The following is a 13790-nucleotide window of genomic DNA, read 5'->3' as shown; positions in this document are numbered from 1 at the left end:
TTTTGCAGAACACACTTGGTTTAAAAAACTTCATAATAATTTAATACAGATTATGAAGTCCTACAATAAAAAACACAATCAATGCTCCTCTCAATGTTATTATCACAAAAAATGCATTTAATAACTCAGTTTCCTTTCCTGAAGGAAAAGAACTGCAAGAGAAGAAAGCAAAAGTTTCTCCCTTATTTCAAGACAGATTTTCTGGGGAGTGACTCAGTATTTTCATGTAACTGAACATGAATTTGGATTTGGTTATTGGCAGCTTCTCCCTCTCCCCCAGCAATGCGAGGATGGTGAAAGGTCAAGTGAACATGAAATTCCAGGCAACTCCTTTTAAGCTTTAAAAGCAAGACACAGAAACCAGTTTTGCAAAACACCAAGTCTATATTTACATCCACATGTAATAATATACTCAACTAAAGTGAAATACATCATAAATTAAATGAGTAATGTGTGCCTGCTGCTTGCCGACTTCCGGTTCCAACAATTAAAATAGAACAAAATGGAATGAAATAAATACATTTAAAAAAGAAAAAAGGAAAAAAAATCAACAATTTGTACCTCTATATATGCACTGCTATTTCCAAAGGAACATACAAAACCAGTAGTATCCCAATAGTTAATACTGATGGGCAAAGTGTGGTGATGCTGCCATGGAATGGAGTCTTCAGGTCCATTTTTCCATTCCAACCCCAAAAAAAGCCTTGAGGGAAACTGTACCAGCATGAAGGAGATTAAAAACAAACAAGCCTTAGGTCTGTTTGCTGCAACACATTAAAAAGCAGCCCTGCCCCGTGTGGCACAGGCAGAGCAGCTCCAGCCCTGCACCTCCAGGACAGGGAGAGATCACACACAAAAATAGATTAACCCTTTTCCAAGTGAATTCATCTTCAAAAATAGGCTATAAAAGTGCAAAACTAGGAAAACAAAAATCTAGATTATGTACATATGGCTCAGCTTATGAACAGGAAAACAGGTCAATAGTGTACAATTTCCTGATACACAGCACTTCATTCCATTGCCAGTTTACAGAGACATTAAAAACCAGTCCCATTTACAGGAACTAAGACAACTGGAACATCTCAAGTTGCATAATGAAAAAACAAGAGTTTCCAGGTTTTGCTATTTTACATTTGCTGTAAGAGGGAAGAGAGAAAAACAAACAGTGCAAAATATTTAATTGTTCTGTTTTACTAAAATATATGGAAGTCAAAGCCAGGTACAGAAGGAATTAACTCTTAACTACAACTTCATGAGAAGAAACGAGGAAGGCAAGTTAAAATATGCAACAGTTCTGCTTTACTGGCTGGTAACTGGCCATCTTCCCTTTACAAAAATTAAACTGCATGTGCATTAGAAAAAACTCTTGTTGTCTTCACAAAAAAATAAAAGGAGATATTCTCCCATTTACAGGTTATTTCTCACTCATTTTAAACACCCAGTAGATGCTAAAACTTGACATCAAGAAGCTTCCAAGCACAGTCAAGTAGGCTCCATCACAGCCACATCCCTTTTGCAGTCTGCAGAACCCAAATTCATATTTCAAGGCTCTTACTGAGACTTTACAGCTTTGGACAAAGGTGCAAAGGAGTTTTTTTTTTCTTGAAATGTGACTGCGTGGAGCTTAGTACAGAACCAAACATTTGAAACATGGAGATTATTATTGTTTCTCAAGCAAGTCCCAGGGATTTTCCATTTGGATAGTGGCAGAGGTGTTTTTAAGAAGCTTCTCTGAAGAACAGCAACCAGTGCCAAGAGAAGAATCCAGCCACATTTCAGGAAATCCAAAATGTCAAGTATTGCCTCATGCTTGCATTTAAAACCGTGCTGGAAAGAACCCCAGAGCAGCAGAGCCCTCCAGCACGGCCTGGTCCTCACCCAGCCAAGGCAGATCAATGTCAGCACCGTTGCTTTAATGTTCACAACATTTATAAACCGGACACTTTCAGACAGTTTATTTGGAACTTTTAAAAAACTAACATAGTTCAACAGGAAAAAAAACCAACAGATGAGAAACTTTCACTTTTATGAAAAAGGAGCATTACGCCAACAGGATTTTCAACTTCAATATTTACAGTTTACCTGAGGTGCAACGATATATATTCTTTCCAAGAGAAACTCTTCAGCAGCGCTCAAGTATGTAAAAATAGAACTCCTACCTAATATTTGGTCAATTAATTCTAATGAAAAATACTCAAAAGTCAAGGTCAAGATATACATTCTCCACACACCTTCATAACCCAATTGTTTAGACTACTTTTGTATGGCTATTTGGTACAAAATGTTAAAAGAACCAATATTATAAAACTGTAGTGTTTCTATATACAGTACAATCACAGCTTAGTTCAGTAGCTTTCACCATTTTCTCTTCCTCAGGGGATGAACCGCAGGTATAACTCCATGGAATATGCACTTGTGTCCTTAGACCTGGAGGGGGAAAAAGAGGAATAAATATAAATTTGTGGTATACAGCTCTAAAATAGTACAGCACAGTTTTTACTGGGAGGAGTCTCTTTCTAACAAAGGGAATTCCTTCCACATCCTTGCTAAAGAATTGATACTGCCATGGAAGTCTGGACTGCCAGCTTTTATCTGGCAAATAAAGTCTACTCTGGAAGATGCTCAGCCCCAGGAAGAATCTCAGGCATGAAATCAAGTTAACAACACAACCAGACACACCTATGCTTAGTAGGAGGACAATAAGAGCAGTAAGATTAGAAGAATACCAAGAAATAAAAGGTTTTAAAAGCTGTCAACTCAATGTCAGTCAGCTCTGCTCCCAAAATCTTTCCATGAAATCATGTGTGCTGGCCCAGGTGCTACAGCATTCCAGAAATACTCCTTAAGTATTCCTTTTAAAAGGGAAATGATCTGTAGTTCTGGGTTAGAAAAAGGCCAACAGATCTATTTATTCCCAGTCCTGCAGAGCACTTCTGTCCCGAGCAGTGATGGGTGCTGCAGGCACAAGGTCCAGCTGCAGCCCTGAGGAGATGAACTCATAGCACCAGGTACAGCTTTCACCTGACCTCCCTCCCTCTGCTGAGCAGGGAAATCCCTCTGGGACACCTCTGGATCACAGGGAGAGGCTGCCCAGGAGCCCCAGGAAGGCCTCCTGGACTCAGAGCTGGGGTCTGAGGAGCCCTGAGTGCTCAGCAGGGGCACAATGGGCAGGGGCCCACCCAACAACCCCAGCACCCAGAACTGTGTCACAGGCACCTCCCCTCACTTGTGCTCCTCCAGCCTCAAGGACTGACTGAACTTGGACTCCCTGACTTTCACTGCACACTTCCCACTGCAATTACAATTAATGTATTTATCTAGTGTTACCCTCCCACTTCTCTTCAAAAAGGAGCATCCTGTACCTATCAAAGAAGCCATTACCACTACTCCAAACAATCAGAGCTGCCACCCCAGCATCTGGTGATTTTTTAAGGAGGAAATTTTTATCTTTTCAGGCTCAGACTTTCACAAGCTCTCCTCATGCTGTGCAGGAACCTTTGATGTCATCAGCACCCCATGCAATGTTTAAGGACAATTAGTTCAGAAGGTTTGTGTACCGTTCTGGAGTGATTCAGTTCTTCTTGTCACTGGGTCTGAAGGGCGTGTTCCCCACAAAGGGCTCGAAACTTCTCTTCTGCAGCAGGTTGCTGGGTAAGTGTTGGTATGACACTGATCTCTTTCCTGAAAAAAAAAAGTCATTTAAGGGAGTTAGCATTATTTCCTGCTCCTTTCAGGTCCACATCAGCATCCAGAATCCAAAGTTCCTTGATAAATCATCTCACAATCGGGCCTCAAAAATCTAGATATTCCTACTATAGGAAATTCAGGATCCAGAATCAATATAAGGAGAATGAAAAGATAATTTAACAACTTTGTGCTAAGTTTTATTGAAGTGATGTCTTTGCTTAACTCATCCCACAGCAGATGTTCTACCTAAGGAGGTCTAACTGCTGCACCCTTAATGCCCAATTCAGTTCCTGTATTTGTCTGAAAACTGAATTTTTCAGTGAGTATTGGAGAGGAAAACTGGGGTACTTCATTGCTGCCATCGAGGATTACATGGAACTCATGACACTTTAAAGAGTGTTAATACAATTTACTTGCAGACCTTTGTTAAGCAATTTTCAGTCTATATACAGGTAGTTTTGTGTTTATCTGAGACCATTAACTCACATTTATAGATGTGAAATCAATGCCTGTTCCATAGTAAGTCTTACTAGCTTAGGCAAGCAGTCAAAAACACTTCATAAAATTAAGGCAAAAAGTCCAGAATCATTACTCCCACAGGATCCAAAAAGCCCAACTGCCATCCATATTCCATGAGAGCTTCCAGTGCAGCGCTGAAAAAAACACCTCCTGATCTTTAATTAAATTAAAATGGCACAGCCAAATTAATATTTCAACAGAATCCACGGAGCCATTGGAGTGTGTCACGAGCAATTGTCTTTAATTTGCAGCCTCTGCCAAATCAATCAGCCAACAGGTTATCCCTGATAACATGTTGCCATTGCAAAGGCAACTAATTTGAGAATAACACAAACTGAGTGGTTTCAGAATGTTTCTGTCTCTTCAGGGCAACACGGGATGGCAAAGCTTACAAGCAATAAGGGAAGGCATCATGCTTTAATCAAGTTTGCCAAGTGGAACATATTCTCCTGACAACTTGATCCAGCATTTAACATGCGACAGAACACGATGGGGGCACCACGGGGATGTTGCCACAAGGCACACGGGCCCTCAGAAAAAGGTTTTGACATCGTGGATTATAAAATCAGCAGGGTTCAAGAGGGGGAGAGGGCAGAAAGCTGCAGGTCTGCACCTGCACAGCTCTGCAGATGGCATCACACAGCTGAGGTCTAGAGAAACTGCTGTGTTTCATATTTTTAACGGAAAATAAAAATAATTTAAAGAAACTTTTATCTCTGCTCTTCACCCAAAATAAAATTCTGACACTGAGAGGTTGCTTAGCTGTTACCCTGAACCCTTCTCAACAACTATCAAGGTTTGGGTTGGGTACTTCTGAGCAAATTGGTAGAAAAATCAAGAAATTATCCTTACAGACCTACATCTCCTAGCCCAGGGCTTTTATGGAAATTGCTACGAACACCCAGCAGAGGGGGGCTCGTTTCAGAGCCTTTCCAATGGAGGTAACAGCCATAAAAAGTTGCTTTTCCCTCCCTGAGCCAGCACTGGGTAATGAACAATGAAACCCTCATTTCCATGACAACAATGCTGTCAAATCAGCTGCAGCCACCGTTCTGAGGGCTCTAAAAACAAAACCAGTGCACAGTTCTTGACTGCAGGGCAGTGTGTCCAGGCTGGCACCAGGGAAGAGGAAGCAAAGCCCAGCCTGGAGACTCCTCTGGCACAGGTGGAGCTTCCCAAAGAAGAACCAGGTGGATTCCAGTGAAGTCCCTGTTTAAAAACAGAGCTGCTGCTGCAGCAGGCTGCCCTGGCTCACACTGCTGGCACCTCCACACACTCACTGATCCTGTCACAGCACCAGGACAGCAACTTCTGTGTTCGTGGGCACCCCTGTGCAGACCCCAGTGTGCATTCCTCACAGCAGTTCAGGCTCCACAGCCAAAGCCCTGCACCAGCCCAGGCATTAACCCCACTTCCTCACCCCTCAGTGACTCAGCTGTGGTGCTTTTCCTTCTTCACTCCCTGCCCAGCCGGGCACACAACGGTGACACCTTCCCTCACCTTTCCCATAACCCACTAGCAAAGCCTGCATACTTATATATAAACAGAAATTATTTATATGTGATATATTCTTGAAGCCCACAGCCTTAAAACAAGCAAACCAAAACCAGAACAGAGTGAGCAAATACTATTTTTGCCTCATAACTAAATGTGGATTCAGTATTTGCAGTTTGCTGACCTGAGGGAACACACCCCTGCTTGTTACCATCCCAGACTACTTCAGAGGAGCAACTTTACTGCTTCCAGAGAATGGGAGCATTCAGAGTTCAGGAACTTCACAGACTTTCAGACTACACAGCCCACACAGGCTATTCATTTTTATAATGGGATCTTCGTCTCAAAATTCAAAGTCCTGTATTTGTAGCTAAGTCCATGCTGAGCTCAGCTTCAAGTCATAAATACCACCTTCTACAAATAGTCAGACAACTGCTTAAATATCACCCAGCACCTTTTAATCTCAGCCTCCTGCTGACTTTTTGAAAATGTTGACCAAGGACAAAACACAAAAAGCATGTATTTTGTAGAAGTACCAGAGTTCTCCCAATACATCACAAATCATTTATCTCTGCTAGGCCCAGAAGTTTCCACAGAGCATTGCTACACCATAATTAGAATAGCAGAAATCTGTTGTCTTGATTTAACAAAGCATTCTGTTCCTACTAGAAGTTAAACATTAAAAAAAAACCCATTGAAGAGCAGAAGTCCAAAATTTACATCAGTTTTATGATCTGCAATACATCCTTTTCTGCTCTTGAAAGAAACAATTTTCCAAGGCAGCTTTTTTTTTTTTTTTTTTTTTTTTTTGTAAAAAGTTTTATTATTATTCCAGATGGTCCAAGACTTCTGGCACATTAAGCAGAGAGTCTCATTCCATATCCTGGATTAGTCAACATGTCTGGAGCGGTCTGATGAGCAAACAATACATGTTTGCCATCAGAAACCCATGGCAGAGGGGAAGGGGGAACTTGAGGAACTTCAGACCCCTCTTTAAAATTCAGCCCTTCCATGCCTAATTCCCCAAGCCAGGAGCCTGCAGAACCTGGATTTTAAGTTTAAAATCCAAGCACTGACTGAACCTGGTGAAATGCTAAGTACAGCTCTTTTTTCAATGTTTCAAGGTGGGCACACACTCATTTACATCCCATTCCCCTCCCTGAGCAGTGGTGTGAGAGGAGGAAGGAGGGACTGTACCTTCTCCTGTCGAGCTGATGACTTGGCCATTGCTAGATCCACAAGAACCATAAAGTGATCCAGAGCTGTATGGCTCGTAGGGTTTGAGAGCAGTCAATCCATTGGGAGGATCAGCATCATCTGCACTGAGGAGCCCTTGTTTGGTTGGCAGAACAGAGGATGTGGGTTTGGTGCGAGGGTATTCCTGAGGTAGCAGATTTGCATATCTGTTTGCAACGTGAAATCTGCTCATTTCATATCTCCTGTAATTAGCCAGTGGAGAGTCCAGGTGCTCCACAGCTACCACAGAGGGTTTCATCCGTTTGGAAGAGCTTTCTCCATAGTCCAGACTTGCACTGCTCCCAGATTTACTGCAGAGATAGTCTCTGCCTCGCTGGCAAGCCCAGCCAGGTTCATTGAGGTGAGACTCCAGAACCCCATTCATGCTGCTGCTGACCAGACCAGACTGAGTCACTGGGGCACCCAGAACTTTGATTTTATAGTCAGATTTCTTTACTCTGTCCAGTACTGGAGAGATCCTGAAACTGGAGTGCACTTCTTCTTGCTGAGGTTGTCTGTAGTTGTTTGCCTGAGCTCCAAGGTTGCTTTGCTGTTTATGAAACTTGAGGTTACTCGGGGCTGTACTGCTCGACTCGCTCACGGAGAAGAGAGGGGCTTTGTTCTGAGGAGGGGCACACTGCTTGGCTTTCCCTGGCTGCAGTGCTTTTTGCTGTGGGGTTGTGGAAGCCTTGTTTTTATTGGGATGGAGAGGCAGAGGAGGCACGTCCTTGCCCAGCAGGGCCGGGGGGCAGCCTGTGCGCCGGGCCTTGGCCACGGCCTTGCTCCTGTAGCCGTTCTTGTTAACGGTGTCAGGGTTGTACTTGTGCATCAGCCTCTGGTGCATCATGAGGACCTCGGGGTAAAATGTCCTGTAGGTACAGAAGGGGCAGGTGCTGGGGGCCAGCAGGCCTCTGCTTGCAATCACCGAACACTCCTGGGAAGTCTTACTGGTTAAGTCCAAGGGCTGCTCGTGACAGTCCACGACAGGTCTGCGTCTGTAGTTCTCAGTGCATTCTTGCATATTGTTCACATTTTTCCCACCAATGAAAGCACAGATGTACTGGACATCATCTTCCTCTGATGCCACAGAAGCCTTTCTCTCTCTTTTAGGTTGGGCTTCCTTGGTTTCCTTCTCAGCCTTCAGTTTCTCCGGGTAAGGAGTGGGCACGTTCTCAGGTACTTGACTCAAACTGCTACAAACAGAACCTTTGTTCGATTCCCTGGAATTGTTCTTTACTTTTAAAAAGACTGTGCTGCCCATTGCATTGCTCAAGGACAGAACTTCCTTTTGCTGCTTGGCAGGTGGGCAGCTCTCAGCATCTTTGGCACCATCAAAAAGCCTCTTCAGATTTTTGGTTTCTGGAGCAGCATCAGCAGCCAGCGACAGCGCCGTCTCCTGACCCCGCAGGGAACCTTTGCTGTCGCCCTTCCCATCAGCTGCACTGTCACCGTGCCTGTCCTTGTGGTGTCTCTCTAAATGATACCTCAGGGAAGTTTTCTGGGCTGCTGCATACTCACAGAATTCACATTTGTACGGCTTTTCACCTGCAACACAAATTTATCAGTAAATCACGATGAGATTTGAAGTCTTGATCACAAACGCAAGGGAACATTGTGGACTCAAACACTAAAACTGATTTTTCTCTCCCCTTCCACACACTCCTAAGTCCCAAACTCGCGTAAAACATTTAAACAACAGTATCTTAATGCTTTTACTAACTACAGTGACACCTTCTGGCTGTGCTGGGATGTTTCCACACGCTGGCTGTGGATGGAGATGGGAGCTGACAACGTGTTTGGCAGAGATAAGCAAGGAGTGGAACTCTGGGTCAACCCCAACAAGCTGCAGCCCTTGATCATCCCACAAGCGCCCTATTCCCAACACAAACGGGGCAGCTCAGCTGGAAACAGAGCTGCCCCCCAAGAACACACAGGCAGCAGCAGGAAGGGTCTGTCTGGCTATGCAAAACAAGGAGCTGAGTTGAAAAAGAGACTCAGCTTTGCCCCAGGTAGCAGCAGCTGGCAGACAACCAACTTCACACCTGAGAAATTGGCTGGTTTTTAAATTAAAACCAAACCCTAAATTTTTGCTATACCACTAAATGTAGAAAAAAATTAAAACTTTAAAAAATATGGTTTTAACAATACTTAATGCAATTAGCATTATTTAAAACCATTTATATTTACGTAAATAATTCAAATAGATTTTAACTGCAATTATTTAATTTTGTTTAGAATTAGAGAAAACTTTGTTCTTAGCATCACCAACTTGGAGGGCAGTTTCTGTTTCTCAAAAGCAAAATCAAACATTCTATCCAAGTGGACTCAGCAGATTTCCCTCCCCTCCCCAAAGGTGTAGCCCCCATTTACCTGTATGAGTTCTGAGATGAATATTGAGGTAATAATTGGAGCGAAAATACTTTCCACAGTAGCTGCATTCTCTGGAGGTCCCAAGGGTTTTAACTTTTGTTCTTTCCAAACTGTCTTCATTTTTATCTTTGAGAGAAAATACAGGCATATTATGAAGAGCAAATGTAAATTTGCAGTCTTGTTAAAAAGTCATTTTTTTAATGATAAACATAAAATTCTGAACTGCAGTCAAATTCTACACTCTGCAAGTAACTTTTGCTCTGTTTTGCAGCACTCTGAGTAACAAGAGCACAAGAGTTCAAGAGATTTCTGTCCACAATACTGTGGTTTGTGACAGTGACCAAGGAGACCAGAGAACAAACAAGATTCAAAGAAGAAGAAAAAAGTTTTCTTTATTTACCTACAGAACCTTAACGGAGAATGGCCCATCTCAAATACACAGGTTATAACTGTATTATTTTATTAAATGGGAAGTTTGAATTAGTGCAAGTGGGATGATTCAGACTAAAAACCTGCTCTGTGCATGACAGCCAAACACAGAAAGGTGGGGAAGGAAGGCCTTTCCTTTTAAATTAATTCTAATAATGTATTATTTATGTGCTAATCAATGGAATGTCTGTAGAGCGACACTCCTTAGATTTGATGAGCAGTATTTCCTACAAGCTCCTTAGATTTGATGAGGAGTATTTCACTGTATTATTAAGGAGTGAGCAAGTGCCAGGGTGTCCCAGCGGTGCCCCGGGTATTCCAGGAACAAATCCAGGGATGCCCAAGCAGCTCCACTCCAGTGCAGAGGCAGGAGGTGCCACAGGAGGGCGGCAGGGACGGCGGAATGGCAGAGAATTCACCCCCAACACCACGAGCAGCCACAGCGACTGCGCTGCAGCTCCACTGAAATCCAGCCTGCTCCACTCAACAGCCAAGGCAAGGCTGACTGGAAACCCTGGGAGGAAGGAGACCTTCGGCGTGACTAAGAAGTCGGATCTAGAATAGACTTGAAAGAGTTCTTTGAGGTTCCTGCCTGCTGGAATGTGTCTCTCCTGGAAATGCTGCATGGCTCAGCCCGGGTGAGTTAAACAAACAGCTGTGTCTCCAGAGGTGTGACTCAGCAGCTCACACCAAAATCTGCTCTGCTTTAGGATAAGGCGCTGAGAAACAAACTAAGCAACTTCACATGAGGTAATCATTTCATTCCTTTGTTCCTGTAGGCAAAATAAAGGGCTGCACATTACCAGAAATGGCCAAGTCAGGCCTGTGTGGGTGCCAGGACATTCTGTACGCCGTGTCTTGCCCTGAGATTATGCAAGTGTCTGTTTCTTAAAGCCGGCTGGGAGCATGTCACACACAGAACTGCAGATTAGCTGGAGACTTTCTGCCAGGCCTTTTGTCCCTGACATGCAATCTTTTTCAATTAAGGAATCATTCAGTATCACTTGCTTTTCTAAGACACTGTGACATGCAGAATTAATCCTGGGTAATGTACAGATGGAGTCCATCCACGCTGTCAGCAATGCTTCCAGGCAGAGGAGTTAAATATACACCTCTCTTACATACAGGTCCACATATTAACAGCCTGTGGCCTTACACAAATGAGTCAAACATGCTGGTTCTGACATTTAGGCTTTCAAATTACTGTTCAGAACAAACACTGAACTTGCAGTTAGACAGAAAGAAGTTTTAAATTATTCTTTACTTCTCAGAACCTCAAAGGCTGCTGGTGTCGAGCGCTGAACATTTTTTGCCCTTACAAGATAAAGGGGGGGAAGAAAGTGAAACTGCAATTATTTCTCATAAAATACTCTCTGTAAAAAACACGTGCTGGATGAGAAGGGCTACGGAACACTCCAAAGCATCCAGTAAAGTTAAGAGATAAGGGGTGAGCAAACAGTGACTTTTTCCAATTGTTAAACTCACTGCTATGAAATCGAGTTCAATGACTGCAGTAACTCCAAGAAGACCCAACACAACTTCAAAGACGTCAAAATGGCAGCATCCAAATCTTCCTAATGCTCTCATTTTTCTCTGTTCCCTTTCCCCTACCATAACATTCCCTCTCTAGTTTTTGAACATTTCCTATCACGTTCTGAAAAGATAACGGAAAAGCACGACGCATTCTTTGGCTCTAAGAGTTCCTAAACAACTCCCAGTAAGAGCCACTTCAAACTGAAGTGCTCCCCGTGCTACTCACCTAAATTAATTGTTTCTGGAAGCCCATCTTCAGAGCCATCCTCAGAGCCCCCCTCCATCCTCTCTGCTGCCCCGTTCTCCTCCAGGTTCCCAATGATGTCGGCACAGTAGGTCCTGGCAGCAGTGGAAGTCTCCCCATCACCCCGCCGGTCCCTCTTGTGCACTCTGGAGTGAAGGACCAGCTGGTGGTACGTCCTGAAGGCTTTCCCACACTCAGAGCAGTGGGTCGGCTTCTCTTTGTTCTGGGATGATTTAGAATCCATCTCCATAGAAGGCACTTCACCAGAGGGATGCTTCAGTTTGTCCTGGGTTAAGTTACCATTCCCTGTGAAACTGCTGTTTTTATTTACCTTTGACTTCCCTGTAGTTTCAGCCTGGCTACCTTTATTTGCATTCCAAATTTCACAGAGTTCTTCTTTATCTGAAGATGACTCATCGTTGTCTGTACTTCCTTCTTGCCCTGGCTCTTTAATCTGCCCATGACCAACTGCAATTTTACCTTTGGTAGCCAGCTGCCATGCTTGATACGTGGTGAAAGGATCCAGCTCAGCGATCCACTTCGCAAGCTTCTGCAGTTTGTCCTTTTCTGGAACCGAATTTGGTCTTAAATTCAAGAATTGGAAAAATTCCTGGTTTTGAGATGTTTCTTCTGCATTGACTTCAGCAGTCACTTGGGGGCTTTCACCGTTGGGAACTGATTCTTTGGTATGCACTTTACTGTGCTCAATTAGAGTCTCTTTATTGTGAAATAGGAAACCACAAACCATACAAATTTTGTAAGGTGACGTTACGTTTTCAGTTACGTGCTCCTGCACCACCTCATTTATTGTTATGGGGCCTTCAGAACCTTGCTGATGCTTGTTTCTGGAACCAGGTTTTCCAGTGTGCGTTCTCATATGATTTTTGAGGAACCAGGGTTCTTTAAATCTTCGCCCACAAACATTACACCAGTACGTGAAAGAATCTTTATGCTTTTTCATGTGCGCCTCAATGTCAAAAGCTTTATCAAACGTTTGCCCACAAACTTTGCAGCTCAGTTCCTCGCTGTCCTGCTCGTTGCTGGGTGAAGGTGAGCTGGTTCTCACCTGACACTTATCCAGAGGGCTGAGATACTCAGCCTCCACCCTGAGCACGGCGGGCTCGCACAGCGTGGGCCTGTGCTCAGTCAGCACGTGCTTCCCCAGCTCCTCGGGGTGCTTGAAGGTCTCATCACAGAACATGCAGTCCAGGGGCATGCAGCCCTCGGCCTGCAGCAGGAACTTCTCCTGCAGGCTCTTGTAGGAGATGGTGTTGGTTCCTTTGATGGTCATGGCGGCGTCGCTGGTCTCCATCTGGGCTCCCACGGCGCTGGCTATTCCCTCGGGTCCGTCCATGTATGCCAGGAGGGGCTGCGTGGGCATCTTTCCTCCCTTCTGCTCCCTTTTACATCTCTCAATGGCAGCCTGCACTTCTCTGAGGGGGCTCCCTGATCACAGTAAGGACACTTGTAGAGTTCTCCAACATGTGCTCAAAAGTCTGCTCAGCTGGAAAACCTCTGCCAGGAAAATGATTTTTAATTTTTTTTCTTTCCACCAGCAGAAAACTGTTTCTTCTTCAGCTTTACGTGCTTTCACACATCCCAGCAAAAGAATCCAAAGATTCGCTCAGTGACGGGATGAGGTTTCTTTTGGATTGTTTCTTCAGATTTTTCAAGTCTACAGATACAGTCAGTTGCACTTAGTTTTGTTGCACAAACTTTTCAAATAGTTGCATTGGGTAAAATACACTCAAGGCCAAGTTCAGTGCCACAAAGAAACTCCAGCACCTGGGAAAGAGAGAACAGAGTTAGTCAGACCTTTCAAAAGAGAAGTATTGTCTCCCAAATAATGAAAATATTAGGGCTGAGAAGCACCAAGTGCTTTAGAAGAAAGCGTATTTTTAAGAGCCAACTTTTCTACCTGCCAAGCTGAAACAGTTTGTTATATAAAGTTATATAAAGCTGCTGAAACCATATTTCAGTGCACTCCTGAACTCATAACAATGCAGCAGCCCAAGTAACCTTTCCTTGAACCTGTAAAACCACAGCAGAACTTCACTTGTTTGTCCTCTAAAGGCTGTTAAGCAAAAGGCTTTTTTTTTAAGACCAGATAGCTTGGCATCAGCTTTTATAGTCCTGGTACACAGGGAGTGTCAGCACAAATCTTTGTATTAAGAACCATTCACCAGTCCCACTACTCAAAGCTTTCCCTATAAGCCACATTTACAATGCCTGTGACAATTCTGGGCTGGTACAGTAAGAACATCTCAACATTTTGTAC

At 43.7% G+C, this 13790-nt stretch overlaps 1 protein-coding gene across 1 annotated transcript; it reads right to left on the bottom strand.

Moving 5' to 3' along the window:
* Positions 1-364: 364 nt before the first annotated feature.
* On the bottom strand, positions 365-13297 carry ZNF217 (zinc finger protein 217). The gene is made up of 5 exons (XM_005423638.3): positions 11495-13297; positions 9307-9432; positions 6898-8481; positions 3558-3681; positions 365-2427 (listed from the first exon to the last, which is right to left on the bottom strand). The coding sequence occupies exons 1-4, from the start codon at positions 12891-12893 to the stop codon at positions 3572-3574; spliced, it is 3219 nt and encodes a 1072-aa protein (XP_005423695.1). The 5' UTR covers positions 12894-13297; the 3' UTR covers positions 365-2427; positions 3558-3571.
* Positions 13298-13790: the final 493 nt, after the last annotated feature.

Source organism: Geospiza fortis, unplaced genomic scaffold (genome assembly GCF_000277835.1).
Source record: "Geospiza fortis unplaced genomic scaffold, GeoFor_1.0 scaffold361, whole genome shotgun sequence".
NCBI lineage: Eukaryota > Metazoa > Chordata > Aves > Passeriformes > Thraupidae > Geospiza > Geospiza fortis.
This window is presented reverse-complemented; position numbering and strand designations above follow the sequence as displayed.